Source organism: Heterodontus francisci, chromosome 36, assembly GCF_036365525.1.
Source record: "Heterodontus francisci isolate sHetFra1 chromosome 36, sHetFra1.hap1, whole genome shotgun sequence".
Lineage (NCBI taxonomy): Eukaryota > Metazoa > Chordata > Chondrichthyes > Heterodontiformes > Heterodontidae > Heterodontus > Heterodontus francisci.
This window is the reverse complement of record NC_090406.1, coordinates 32,968,467-32,983,551: the sequence shown is the minus strand read 5'-3', so window position 1 is coordinate 32,983,551 and position 15,085 is coordinate 32,968,467. Positions and strand designations below refer to the sequence as shown.

At 44.0% G+C, this 15,085-nt stretch overlaps 1 protein-coding gene across 2 annotated transcripts in view; it reads left to right on the top strand.

Annotated features, from left to right (window-relative positions):
- LOC137351730 (phospholipid-transporting ATPase ABCA1-like) overlaps nt 1-15,085 on the top strand; it is a 162,285-nt gene that overhangs the window by 82,661 nt on the left and 64,539 nt on the right. For both annotated transcript variants that reach the window (XM_068016475.1, XM_068016474.1), the window contains exons 15-20: nt 2,054-2,276; nt 4,638-4,859; nt 8,496-8,700; nt 10,801-10,914; nt 11,642-11,813; nt 14,466-14,597. In XM_068016475.1, coding sequence (XP_067872576.1) covers nt 2,054-2,276; nt 4,638-4,859; nt 8,496-8,700; nt 10,801-10,914; nt 11,642-11,813; nt 14,466-14,597 — 1,068 coding nt within the window. The remainder of the gene's footprint in view (nt 1-2,053; nt 2,277-4,637; nt 4,860-8,495; nt 8,701-10,800; nt 10,915-11,641; nt 11,814-14,465; nt 14,598-15,085) is intronic.

The window sequence follows — 15,085 nt, the reverse complement described above, 5'->3', positions numbered from 1 at the left end:
ATTTCATGTTTAGACTTCAGCTTTAGAAACCCATTCCAGTGTAATTTGAATTATAATAAACAGTTTTATAGCCGATCCACTTAAATACTTAAAGAGATGCAATCATTATTTGAAATAATAAATTTGAACCAAATGTTTTAAAATGTACTTCAGGCTGTCTACCAATATTCATTATAAGCCCACCGACTCCCACAGCTACCTCGACTACTCTTCTTAACACCCTGCCTCCTGTAAGGACTCCATTCCATTCTCCCAGTTTCTCCGTCTCCGATGCATCTGCTCTGATGATGCAATATTCCACAACAGCGTTTTGATAGATCTTCCTTTTTCCTCAACCAAGGATTCACTCCAGCATGGTTGACAGGGCCCGCAACTGTGCCCGGCCCGTTTCCTGCACTTCTGCCCTTAAGCCTTCCCCTTGCTCCCAGAACCGTGACAGGGTCCCCCTTGTCTTCACTTTCCATCCCACCAGCCTCCACATCCAAAGGATCATCCTCCGCCATATCCGCCACCTCCAGTGTGATGACTTCACCAAACACATCTTCCCCTCCCTTCCCCTCCCCTCCCCTCCCCCTGTTAGCATTCAAAAGGGATTGTTCCCTCCTCGACGCCCTGAACCACTTCTCCATTACTCCCGACACCTCGTCCCTTTCCCACAACACCTTCCCATGTAATTGCAGGAGGTGTAATACCTGCACTTTTATCTCCTCGCTCCTCACTATCAAAGGCCCCGAACACTCCTTTCAGGTGAAGCAGCGATTTACTTGTACTACTTTCAATTTAGTATCCTGTATTCGCTACTCACAATGCGGTCTCCTCTACACTGGGGAAACCAAACGCAGATTGGGTGACTGCCTTGATGAACACCTCTGCTCAGTCCAAAGGCATGACCCCAAGCTTCCGGTTGCTTGCCATTTCAACACTCTCCCCTGCTCTCATGCCAACATTTCTGTCTTTGGCCTGCTCCAGTGTTCCAGTGAACATCAACGCAAGCTCGAGGAGCAGCACCTGATCTTTTGATTAGGCACTCTACAGCCTTGCGGACTAAACATTGAGTTCAATAACTTCAGAGCATGACTGGCCTTTTTTTCAATATTTTTTAACCATGCGCCTGTTTTTCATGCAGTTAGAGCTGCTCATTATTCCATTATTAACAGTCTCTCTGGACTAATGCTTTGTCTTTCACCACAAGCATTAACACACACTTTGCCTTTGTCCTAGGACAGCTTTCTTATTTAATCTCTCCTGCCCTATCATACGTCTTTCCCTTTGTGCTCTCCCCCACTTCCCTCCCCTTCACTTGCTTAAAACCCAATTCTTTTCTAATCTTTGCCAGTTCTGATGGAAGGTCACAGACCTGGAACGTTAACTTTGCTTCTCTCTCCACATTAGCTGCCAGACCTGCTGAGTATTTCCAGCACTTTTTGTTTTGTTTCAGTTATTTTGTGCCTAGGGATGCAATGAATTCCAGATAACCAGCTCCAAATGTCTGTTTGACATTTTTATAACAGTGGGTACTTGTCACATGTCTCCAGTGTTCTCTCTTCCTCTCTTGAAGTCACTGATTCTTGTTGGCACTTGGTTCCTGGCCACTTTCTGATACTTCATCCAAGTGGCCAGTCTTTATTTGTGAGTTTAGACAGTTTTCACAGGCTATTTAAATTCACGACACGTCACAGCTGAGTTTGGCCCCATCCTCACCTGTCACATGTGTGCTGGATATCGATCAGGAGCTGAAACACAAAGCTGATTCTCATTCTCCTCACTTCCTTTTCTCCCAACCAACCCGGGTTGAAGCCAATGGCAATGCCCTAACCATCATCCTGGCTGAGATCAGCTAATTCAGCAGAGACCAGTAATTTACCCTTTGACCCACCTGGTCTGTGGCGTGTATATCTCGGCTACTCACTGAGTAAACCCACTGTCCTATCAGACAGCCCAAGTAGCTGTTAAATAATATCCTTTTCCCAAACTCAAAACTATGTACTCCAAATTAGTTAGCTTTTTTTTTTCTTCCAAATAGCTGATTAATTTTGGTTTTCTTTTCAATCAGTTTCTTGCGAGTTTTGAACCGCTCGTTGCCCCTCTTCATGATCCTGTCTTGGATTTACTCAGTGGCGATGATAATCAAGGGGATGGTTCATGAGAAGGAGGCGCGGCTGAAGGAGACGATGAAGATGATGGGACTGACTAATGGAATATTGTGGGTCAGCTGGTTCATCAGTAGCTTCATCCCTTTCCTCATCAGTTCTGCTTTTCTCGTTTTAATCCTGAAGGTAAATGCCATGTAATGGCTGAAGGCTGATTAAATTATTTGAACAAGATGTTGGATGTTTTAAACTTTTCTTTTTCAATTAATCTTCATCCCCAGGGGAGTTGTAGATCTTTATTTAGAAATGGCGGGCATTAAAATAATCATTAGCCCTTACCTCCTTGTTAACTTTAAGGTTGTGATTACCCAAAGCTCCTGTGGGTTTTAGTGCAGCCCTTGAATTCCCGCTAATTTTGATTACACCCTCATACCTTTGCCGCCTGCTGGAAGCTCCTCAGAACATTTTTCCGGAGGTCAGAGAGGTCAGCCTTGCTATCACGGCAATCCCATCTGTGTTTCTCTTGCCTTGTTTTTCCCACTGCGTCTCTCAATGATACCACATCTGTGATATGATGGATGCCACACCACATCTAATCACACTCATTGGGATTGGGGAGGTCTAGGCACATGCTTGATCCTACTTGTGGCAATTAATGATATGAAACTCTTGCCTAGATCGGCTTTCACCATGGTAAAGGAATGTGCAGCACAGTTCTAACTGCTGCTGTTTGTTACCAATACTCTTGGGTACGAGTGCAAAACCTCGTATCAACCTTTTGGAACTGTTCATCTTCTGAAATCTTGCACGTACCAATTTTTTTGTGGCAATCTTCCCTCATTTCTGTATTTATTATACAGTTGTTTTTGTCTGCCTGTCAAGGTCAAACTTTGAACCCACCAAAATTTATATAAAGTACAATTCATTTCAAATTTCAGTAAGTTAAGTAATCCAGCCAAGTGCCAAGAATTGTTTCTGAAGCAAGTAAAGGATGGTTAGACTTAATTTAACAGGTATTTAGATATTCTTTCTATTAATCTGTAGTTTCCAATGTTGATCTCTGTTTTAATATGTTGTGCTCCCTAGAAATTCACTTTTCAGTCTGCTGGGCTTAAGTGAAATATAGATTGATTTTGGTGGATTTCCACTGCTGAGAGGTTAACTAGATCCCACGTTTGCTGTGACAATCCTTAATGCATCATTCCTGTTTGTAGATTTAATGCCACATTTATATTGCAGAACTACTTCAGGAACCTCAGCTTCCCTGATGACTGAATTTTAAATTCACTGGATATGATATTGCACATATCAAACCAGAAGGTCCCGATTTAATTCCAGGTCTGTTCCGAGAGAACTGACCTTAGTAGGGCTCGACAATTCACTTCAACACTGCTGCTTTATGGAGGGGAGAAAACAGCCAGGATTCCTGAACTCTATCGAGTGACTCCTGCTAGAAAGAGTGTATATGTGGTTATTGGTTGAGGACAGGATCATATTTAGCTTTGAAAACCAGTGGATTGCTGATACCGCCCACTGTCTAGGTTCACGCATGGAGAAAGTCCCCTTGGGCGAGGTACCTGTGTCGTGGAATTATATGGTGGGAAGGAGTTGGCATCTTTTGGAGAGCAGGAGAGAAAATGGAGGGGGGAAGAGAAGGGACAGTTTTTGACATAGGCGCCATACTATACCAAACATTGGAGTGTTTGATGTGGCAGTGTAGATGGAGCTTTACTCCTATTCCACACCCATATTGTACCCATTATCCTTGGTTCTAGTCAATATGTATGTTCATGTTTTTTTTTAAGTCTTGATTCCTGGCTTTCCAGCTGACCACTGTACTATCTAATTTTTTTAAATTTAGAGATACAGCACTGAAACAGGCCCTTCAGCCCACCGAGTCTGTGCCGACCAAGAACCACCCATTTATACTAACACTACAGTAATCCCATATTCCCTACCGCCTACCTACACTAGGGGCAATTTACAATGGCCAATTTACCCATCACCTGCAAGTCTTTGGCGGTGGGAGGAAACCGGAGCACCTGGCGAAAACCCACGCAGACACAGGGAGAACTTGCAAACTCCGCACAGGCAGTACCCAAAATTGAACCCGGGTCCCTGGAGCTGTGAGGCTGCGGTGCTAACCACTGCGCCGCCCATATCCTTAACGATTAAGGAAGCTCTGGGCATATCTGGGGCAGTCAGTGAAAGCACTTAGCTGGGCTCTGCTGACTGGCTGAGCTGGTCTGACCCCGGTCTGTTAGAAAACAACAGTCAACAAAATGTCTAACTCCCGCAGTCAGAACTCTTTATCTGTGTTGCATTCCAGCTATGTTCTTGGTGCTGTATTTATGCAGCAGGAAACGCATTGATCCTTGTTTTGCCTTTGTTTGTAATTTAAAATAATAATAACCTGGAACAGAGATTGGACCACTTACATGGATATTTATGTACTCGTTAAAAGATTGGGTTGGATTTCTATATTTGTCCTGAATGTACAGGACAAAGCATTATATTTGTTCAGCTTTCTTTTCTCTTTTGTTACAGAAAGGAGGGATTCTGCCCTACAGCGACCCCTCTGTTGTGTTCGTATTCCTTGCAACCTTCGCTGTTGCTACCATCATGCAGTGTTTCCTCATCAGCACGTTTTTCTCCGGGGCAAACCTAGCAGCTGCATGTGGAGGAATCATCTACTTCTCCCTCTACCTCCCATATGTCCTGTGCGTGGCCTGGAGAAACTTTGTCACTTACCCCCTCCGAATATTCGCGGTGAGTTTAACGGCAGTTGTTGGCATGATCTCGTACAGCTTCTGTTATGGTATTTACTGGATGAATCCAAATGCTGTTCATTCTGGAATAAACAAAATACGGGTTGAAAATGCACAGCAGGTCTGTTGGAGTCTGAGAGAAGTAGGGTAATGCTTTGGTCAGGACCCTTCATCACTAGTTAGCTTGGTTTTTACAAGTCCGTAGATTATAGAAGGGGGAGATGGCCGAGGGAGAGGTCAATGTTTCGCTTGTGGATGCTCCATCTTTCCCAGTTCTTTGATTTTAATTGGCGGCCGTGCCTTTGACTACCTCAGCCCTAAGATCTGGAATTCCCTAAACCTCTAACTCTCCTCTTTTAAGACCCTCCTTAAAACCTATCTCTTTGAATCAGTGATCTGAAATGTCATTCCCTGATCCTTGTAGACATGTGCATTCTGGCTAGATGTGGGGAGGGGCTCTGCAGCTAGAGCTTCATTATATTATTCAAATGATGTAGAAATAATAGAATAGCAACACCTGTGTCTTTTCAGGTCTTTCTGCCAATTCTTCATTATGTTGATATAAGTATCTAAGATTGTTCGGAGTTGAGCGTTTTACAGGAGTAAGTTTAAAGAGCTAGATAGAAGATTCACTGGACAATCATTTTCGTCAGTGTTCTTTTTCCCTGCTACCAATTTGGTTCTCATGAACTTTACACCAATTTTTTTAAAATCCACAGCGAGAGTATTATGTCCATTTCTGGGCATCACACTTTAGGAAGCCTTGTTAAGGCCTTGAAAGGTGCCGAGAAGATTTACCAGAATGATATGAGATGAGAGACGTTAGTTATGTGGAGAGTCTAGCAACACTGGGATTGTTCTCCCAGAGCAGAGGAGGTTCTGGGGAGATTAATAGAGGTGTGCAAAATTATGAGGGGTTCAATGGCGCAGCTAGGGAGGAACTATTTACACTGGTAGGAGGGCTAGTAACCAGAAGACACAGATTTAAGATCATTGCCAAAAAAGCCAGCAGGGAGAGGAAGGGAAATTATTTTACTTGGTGAGTTGTAATGATTGCTCAGCCTCAGACAGTTGCCAGAGAGAGAGAGAGAGTCAGTGGCAAGAGAATGGAGTTTGTGACTGGGACCAAAGTACCCTCTAATTTTTTTTTGTACTGTGCAGCCGAGTCGTAAATGTGCGGGCTCTGTATGTTTTCTGTGTGGCCGCACACACTCGGTAACCTAAAGGGGCCGACTTGTGTGTGGCCTGCGTGGAGACTTCTGGATTGCCACTCAGCCGCACAGCTTGGAGGAAATATTGGCTAGGGCTGAGGATAATGGGTACAGTATGGGTGTGGAATAGGAGTAAAACTCCTTCTACACTGCCACATCAGGCACTCCAGCGTTTGGTATAGCACGATGAGATAGAGAGTAAAGCTGTCACTACTTCATCCCAACAATGTGTCTCACTCCCACCCTCAAAAGTTTGATCAGTGTGTCATTTCTCCATTTCTCCACCGGTGCTCACGTATCCTTTCTAAGTGAGATTGCTGTTTAGAGCTACTTTCACGCTGAATCTTAAACTGCTATGAGACGATTGAAGCTCATTTTATGTGAGACCTTTCAAACTAGTAGACATGGGGAAACTTTCATCCCATCAGTTTTGGATTAGAGCCAGGTACAAGAGTGGGAAGGGGTAGCATATTATCACCCACAGGATTCACTTTTCAGCTGCATATATCATGAGGACTGGGAGTGCTGTAAATATCTGCTAATATCAAAACAGAGCTTTGCCTAATGGGTGTTGAATAATAAATGACATGACTCATTTTGATCTGAGAATAAAACTGATTGCCTGAATACATGGTGAAGAATTTCCATCAATGCTCCCTCCATTCCAATTTATTCGTCTTATTAAAAGTGATGAGGAAATGGCTTTATATTGAACACAGGAAGAAGTAAACCAATTCACAGGCGATTTGGTGGCCAAGCCAGTGTTCGAAATTTCCATCTGATAATCCAAACACAAGCCAGGTGAAGATTGGACCAGTTCTGTCCTACTGAATTACTTAGGTTTAGCTAATATACAGATAAGAGCCAAGATTTTCCCTCTGTTGTATGGTGCTTTGCCGCATTTATTTTAAGTGAGTAACCCATATGCATGGCCAAAGAGAGATGATGTAAATCAAAAAGTAATGGTTAGTGATCAGATTAAAATTCAAAAAAGCTGAATATTGTCGAGGGTAGGGCTGTGTTGTCCCCCCCCCTCTCCCCCGCTGTGTTGTTCCCCCCCTGTTGTCTCCGGTTGCATTTGGTTTTGGATGTGAATATTTCTCTCTCTATGAGGAACAAGGAGTTGGTATCCAGTGGTTTAACCTTGTCTCCAGCCCTGTGGAGGGTGATGCTTACAGCCGCCAGGAGATACCCTTAACCCTGGCATCAAGCAGGCAACAAAGCCTTTGGGATTCCTGGTCCCAGATGCAAAGTATCTATCCCCCTGGCTACTATTCCCTATCCCTCTCACCACCACATTCCTTTTTATTCCCCCCAATTGAATGGTTACCTGTACCACAGTGCCGTGGACAAATAGCCCATCCTCCCTGCAGACCTTGTCCTCATCCATCCAGGCAGCAAGTACCTTGTACCTGTTGGACAAGGACAAAGACTGACTCCATACCTGTCTGACTTTCAGTCACATCCTCCTGTCCTTGACCACTGACCAAATCTAAACTACTGCCCAACCTAAGGGTGTAACTGCCTCCTGGATCAAAGTATCCAGATAACTCTCTCCCTCTTTGATCCCCTGAAATATCTGCAACTTGGACTCCAGCTCAACAACTCTGCGCTGAGGTTTGCTGAGTCGCAGACGTTTACTGCTCGGGATCTCGCTGGTCTCCACCCACTCCCACACAGCAGTTATGACACTCTACTTGTCCTGTCTGCCCTATCTAACCTTGTTTTATATAATTAGTTAAAGTTAATTAAGGTTTTTATTTACTTGATATTTTTTGTTTTGTTTTAGTTTATCTGCTTTTAGTTATTGATTTCATAAAGTAATAGTTAATACTCACTAGCAAGTCACCTACCTGCTGTTCTGTGACGTCATGCCTTGATTATCTTTCGAGCCATCTTCTGTAAGGGTACTTCAGAGGTGTCACCCTGTATTACTGAGATCTGGCTGTTCCAGCAGTGAGACCTCAAAGCCTGGGAAAGGCCAAAGATAACAATAATAAGTTGTATATTCTTCTGCCCCTGAGGGAGCATGAGAGCATGTTTTCAAAAATAACTAATCCCCTCCAGAATCTTTGTTTTTTGGCCTTTGCTAAGCCCACAACAGAATATGTTAGTTCTCAGCTGGCAAAATTTCTGTTCGGTCTTAATAGATTTCCCTGCAATGTCTCCAGATATGCCAGCTTGACTTGCCACCAAAGTTTGGGGCCAAACTTAACCAGGGCAGAACCCAGCAGGTTAAATTTCTATCCCAAATTGTCCCTTCGGTAATCTATGTCCGTAATGCTCTCCCCAGACCTAGAATTTGAGGCCTACACTACTTGGGCAAAGAAATCATATTTTCATGATCTACCAGGAGTTTCCTACTGCTCATGGGATTAAAAAGTGCATTGGATAATTTCTGAAATCCCTTGTGTCTTTGCTCATAGAGCCTGTTGTCTCCGGTTGCATTTGGTTTTGGATGTGAATATTTCTCTCTCTATGAGGAACAAGGAGTTGGTATCCAGTGGTTTAACCTTGTCTCCAGCCCTGTGGAGGGTGATGCTTACAATTTTACTACCTCCATTGTTCTCATGCTGTTTGACGCTCTCCTCTATGGCATTGCCACATGGTACATTGAAGCCGTGTTTCCAGGTAATTTCTTATTTTATCAAGTTATGTTACGGCAAAAGTGCATTGCAAATGTCCCCTTGATCTAGCTGGGCTAAATAAGGATAAATATGTTTTTGAACAAGTGTATGAAATTTGTTTACCTTTTAGACAAATGAAAATCCATTTCAAACACTTCATCTAGAGAAATCTTTCTGCTGGTTCAGGTCATTAGTACATTGTACAGTGCAGCATTGAGGCATACAGATCAGGAAGACCCAAGTTTCATTGCTGCTGAGTTAGCTGCCCTCAATTGGAAAGCTTTAGGGAAGCTACAATTTATCTCCATGCCTTGGGCTAGGGACGGGAATAATTACCAGGTTTCCAGCTATCTATTGGGTGAGAGCTGGTCAGTGATGCCCTCTCGGTTATATATCCTGCCAACTTGCACTGTATAGGTTCTTACATGAAGAATGGTCACTTAATGCCATTTACCAGAATGCAACCAGGATCCGTGAACCAAATCTTAGGAAGAGTCAGCTTCTTCAGAAGAAGTGGGAAGAAAGGCAAATATTCCTAAATTTATGCACAATTTAAAAATTCAGTAGAACTTAAACCTGACTGCCATGGCTTCACATTTACTATGCTGTCGTATGATTGGTAGCTGTTTCTTTGGCCACTGCACTCCTGCCTTATGGAATTCTCTAAGGGGAGACTTTAATGCTCTCCTCACATGGGGTATGGAGGCAGGGAGAGCATATAATTGGGTGGGATGGTGGCACGGGAGGGACCCCACCACCTTCCCACCTCCACCCCAATTAAGTCCGTGGTAGGAGGTCCCGTGACAGCCTTCCTGCCCCGCTGCCAATTGAGATCTGTAAGTGGGCAATTAGTGCCTAATTAAGGGCCTCATGCCGCCGCAGTGGAGGGTGGGCCTGTAGCCACACAGGGAGCACCCCAAGCAAGCTAATGCAGGTTGCGGCGGGGGGAGTGGGGGGGCTGGTATTCCTTGTTAAAAGGCACAGTGCCTGATCGAAGGACCCGGCATCGGGAAGGTGCGGGGGCCCCGCTGAGAGCCAACTCCCTGCCCTTGCTGCTAACCTCCCTCACCCCTCCCACCCCATACCCCCCTCTCCAGCAACCCCACCCCTCAAAACTTCTCCCACCCTGACTCGCCTGGGGCCGTTGCCTCTGGTGTGTGCTCTACCAGGAGCAGCCGCCACCTCCGTGGCGGTGCTGCTCAGTAAAACAGCTACTAGCCTCTCATTGGGCGGCAACTCTCAGCAAGCCAGACGTCCGTCACCGGGGTCCTTAATCCCGGGGAAGGCCTGCCGCAGTCCACTTAAGTGCTTAATTGGCAGATATCACGATGGCCTGTCCCCAGAGGAGGCGACACAGGGCTCTCGCCGGCACTTCAGCCTGTGGCTGAGACCCCCATCGCCCACATAAAATCTCCCCCATGTGTTAGCTTGGCTTAGTTGGTAGCACTTTTCTCTCTGATTCACAAAGTTGTGAGTTAAAGCCCCAATCCAGGATTTGAGCCCATCATCTAGGCTGACACATCAATGTAGCACTGAGGAAGTTCTGTTGGAAGTGTCCTCTTTCACATGAGACTTTAAACTGACACCCTGTTTCCCTGGTTAGGTGGATATAAAAGATCCTGCTGGGCAATTTGCAGGTCAGGGAATTGTCCTCGTGTCCTGGCCAACATTCATCTCTCAACCAGCGCCATCAAAACAAACCAATGAATTGAGTCACCCAACTCTTATTTGCTATGGGAGCTTACAGAGTGCCAATTGGATGCTGCATTTATCTACATAACGTTGACTGCGGTTTAATAGTAATTCATTGGCTGAGGTTGTGATAGTTACAATATAAATGCATATTCTTTCTTATCCATTTCCTGCTGCCTTGCCACCTTTCTTATACTTTCAAAATTCCTCCTCAAAGCACATCTGATTCACCATTCTAATTGCCCCACTCTCCTCGTTTCCCATGCTTGATTTTGAATGTATTTTTTCCTCCTTATTCTAAAGTGCTTTGAGGCATTTTTCTGTGCGTAGAGTGTTACATGAATGGGAGTGTTAATTGTTGATCAAGTATAGCAGATTCTGGTCCATTTTATTACTGGATTTTTGCTTGCAGGTCAATATGGAGTCCCCAAACCCTGGTATTTTCCTGTCCTCAGGAGTTACTGGTGTGGAGAGTTGTATTGTAATGAGGATCTCTTTCAAATCTCTGATAATAGTACCAATAAAGGTAAGGGCTTCAGAATCAAATAGCTCTGATCTACCATTTTGGATTTGTTACCTTTGTACGTTTGCAGTCATTTTAAGGTCAACGATCTGGAAGGTTAAATTTGTTTCTCTTTTCTCAGATACTGTCTGACCTGCTGAGTATCTCCAGCATTTTCTGTTATTAATTCAGATTTCCAGCATCCACAGTATTTTACTTTTGTTCTTTCAAGAGTGTCTTGCCAATGTATGGTCAGTTTATATTCCAAAAAATTGATCTGGGTAACACAGCTGATATCTGAATATGCCTTGTTTGCACTACAGGGTGGATTTGGAGAGCTGGATGAGACATTTGAACAACTGTGTTCTCACCTTTGTGACTACAGCTTTATCTGTGGATGTGTGCAATGTTGCTGCTGTACGTGGGCAGGCTGAGCTGTTAACTCACCTCAGTTTTTAAAAACAAAATTGTTGTGAATTGCAGGCCCAATCCACCTATTCTTCTTGGAGAAGTGTGTGACAAGGGGAAGCAGGAGAGAGACAAAGAATAAATTGATATTAGTGTCATTTTACCTTCACAGTTAAGGAAGTTCCCCCAACTGTTCCTCTACAACTGTGTGTGGTTAGTTTAAACCGGCTGAGTGATAGGGGCGCATGTTTTCAAACTTGGGTCTTTTTGTTTGCTATGTGACTGACCTGTGACTTTACAGAGTGACTAACATTTAGGAACATATTTCTTGTATTTCTTTCAGTCCATCTGGAGAAGGAACCAACTCATCTCAAATTGGGCGTATCTATCCAGAAGCTAGTGAAGGTTTATGGGAATGGGAAGAAGGTGGCCGTTAATGGTCTTAGCCTCAATTTCTATGAAGGGCAAATCACCTCATTCCTGGGGCACAATGGAGCTGGAAAAACAACTACCATGTAAGACTTGTTTGATAGGCGGTAGGTATGGATTAAGATGGGTATGTAGGGGATGTCTTAACTGGTAAGCAGTTTTTAATATTAAGCATTACAATATTATAATTTTTAATTTAATAATGGTTAACAGTCGGTCACCATTATACCGCCAAGTTGTATATTACAATTTTCCTGATATATTTCCAAGAATTATGAATTACCCATGCTCCATTTAAACACTGATGATGTGGCCTCCTGATGGGAGAGTTCTGATCAAGAGTTAGAGAATCATCAAATTACACAATTTGGAGGAGAAAGAGAAGAGACACATCTCCCTTCATAGTTGCAACTATTATCCTGACTGCTGTGTTCCGTTGGTCACTTCTTTTGACATTTTTCTCTTTGTCTTTCTGTTTTTCGATCTTTACTGTTTTTCCTTACCTCTCCTTACTTCTCTCAGTTCCTTATCTGTTTTGCCAATCACTCCCCGTTCTAACTCTCTTGCTCCCATCTCTTAAATTTCCTTGCCCCCGTCCTTTCATGTGACTCCTTAACTCCCTTGCCCCCCTTCCTTTGTGCTCTCTCATCTCTCCATCTTTACCCTTTTTCTCCATCTCCCCTCATTCTCTTCCCCTCCGTCAATCCCCCAACCCCCCTCGTATTCCCTCTCCCTCATTGCCCCTCCTCTCCCTCTTCCTTGTTTCCCTACCCTCTTCCTTTCGCCCCGTTGCACTTTCTCTCTCTATTCACCCCTCGTGCACATTCACCCCCTTGCAAACACCGTACTCTCTCTCTTCACCCACGCCTCATTTTTGTCCTCTTGTATTCTCTCTTTCTCTTTCTTCAACCTCCCCCCCCCCCCCCCCCAACTTCTCTCAATCTTTTTTCCTTTTTCATTCTCTCTCTCACTTACCTGCCCTCTCCTGAGAAACATTCTCACTTTTGGAACATAGTACAAAACAAGCATAAGGTTATGACTTACTGACAGTTATAAGTGCTACACTTTGTAAGAGGGATGAGCTTGGCTGGCTAGCTAATGTTCTTCTAGACATTCCCTTCAAAACCTCCTTATCCTGGCACTCATACAAAATAGTGGCATTATGCAAAAATTACATTTTTTAAACTATTTTAGATCCTCTTTTAGAATCAACGATTTGTTACATCCAGAGCTGGTGAAACTGGCATTCTCCGCCTCTGGAACTTTGAATCTCTCTTCATGGATAAGTGTAGACATGGTGGGATTTTGTGCTGAGGTGCACCACCAGTCGCTCCCCTTATCCTGTACTGGAAAACGTGACTGTCTTGTGTGTGAAACAAGTTCTTTTGCAACCAAACTGTGAGAACAAAACTAGAGAATTAAAGCAAAAATGAAGACATCTTTATACTGTGCCTTGCAACTCAAATAAATTTCAGCTTCACAGCCAATGAGTTACAACGAATCACATTGACTTTAATGTAAACAAAGGTGGCAGCTGTTCTGCACACAGCAAAATCTTACAAACATCCATAATACCATAACATTTAGAGCACAGAAGGAAGCCATTCAGTCCATCCCACTTGTGCTGGTGCTAGCTCTCCAGCTAGAGCTATCTACTTATTTGTTTGTCCTTCCCATTACCCTTTGATAATTAATCAGCTCATTTGTTTTTGGTGGTTTTGGTTAAGAAGGGAATGTTAGTCAGGACACTAGGAGAATTCCTTGCTTTTTTTAAATGATAATGTTGTACATTCTGCATTGCAGTGCTAGCCTTGTTTATAGGCTCGAGATGGGGCGGCGCAGTGGTTAGCACCGCAGCCTCACAGCTCCAGCGACCGGGTTCAATTCTGGGTACTGCCTGTGCGGAGTTTGCAAGTTCTCCCTGTGTCTGCGTGGGTTTCCGCCGGGTGCTCCGGTTTTCTCCCACAGCCAAAGACTTGCAGGTTGATAGGTAAATTGGCCGTTGTAAATTGCCCCTAGTGTAGGTAGGTGGTAGGAGAATTGAGGGAAGATGGGGATGTGGTAGGGAATATGGGATTAATGTAGGATTAGTATAAATGGGTGGTTGATGGTCGGCACAGACTCGGTGGGCCGAAGGGCCTGTTTCAGTGCTGTATCTCTCTATGTATCTGAGATCTGGAGTGAGACATGACTCCACAACCTAACGTTGGGGAGACCTAACCAACTGAGCCAAGCCGGCACCTTCAGGACAAAATGTGCTGTAGTTCAATCAGGATCTCAAAGCGAAAAGGTGGATTAATGTTTCAGGTGGGACGTTCATCGGGATGCAAAGGGCTAGGTATCAGTTCAAGGTCGTATCAGCTAAACTGCAAGGAAATTGGAAAGACAAAAGAGCTAAACATGTCTCCAAAAAGCAGTGGAATGTCAATGGGAAAACCCAATGAGAAAATTTTGGAGGGGGAAGAGAGAGCAGGGACAGATAGGCTTCTGGCATTTTTGAAGTCAACCTTAAGTGGGTTGAAGATTACCCTACAGGAAGTTGAAATACTATTCCTGATGTTTGCTTCGAACAAGTTCCAACACAGAGTTTGCACTTGAAACATTAATGTGTCTTTTCTCTTGCTGATGTTGATGTGTCTGCTGTGTAGCATTTTCTGTTTCACATTTTTGCTGGTCTGTATTTTGCTACAGTGACTCTTCAATTATAGTCTAAAATAATGTTTGTTATTTCCTGCTAGGTCTATCCTGACCGGATTGTTCCCACCCACCTCTGGGACAGCATATATTCTGGGCAGAAATATCTTCACTGAGATGGATTCGATCAGGAAGTCACTAGGGATGTGCCCACAGCACAATGTACTTTTTGATATGTAAGTTTTTTTTTAAAAAGGACACTTACATCACCAGATCACAAGATAGATGTGGATAAGACAGGCTGTCAGTCCATTCCAGTTTATTTATCTAGAAAAATCTGTAGTCGTCCTAATTACAGCATCCCTCATCCATGCCTTTGTTTCTTCTATACTTGGTGATTCCGATGTTCTCCTGGCTGTGTTCCCAAACCTGCATCCTCCAAAATTGAAACTCATCCAAAACTCTGCTGCTCATATCCTACCTTGTACCAAGTCCTGCTCACCCCTGACCCCTGTGCTTGCTGACCTACATTGTCTCTTGATCTGGCAATGCCTCATTTTTTTAAAAAATTCTTCTGTTTGTTGTCAAATCCCTCCGTGGCCTTGCCCTTCCTTATCTCTGTAACCATCTCTAGCATTAGCGGCTGCGTCTTAAGCTGCCAAGGCCCAGACCTCTGGAAGTCCCTCTCTAAATTTCTTCTCTGCCTCTCTACCTCTCTCGTCTA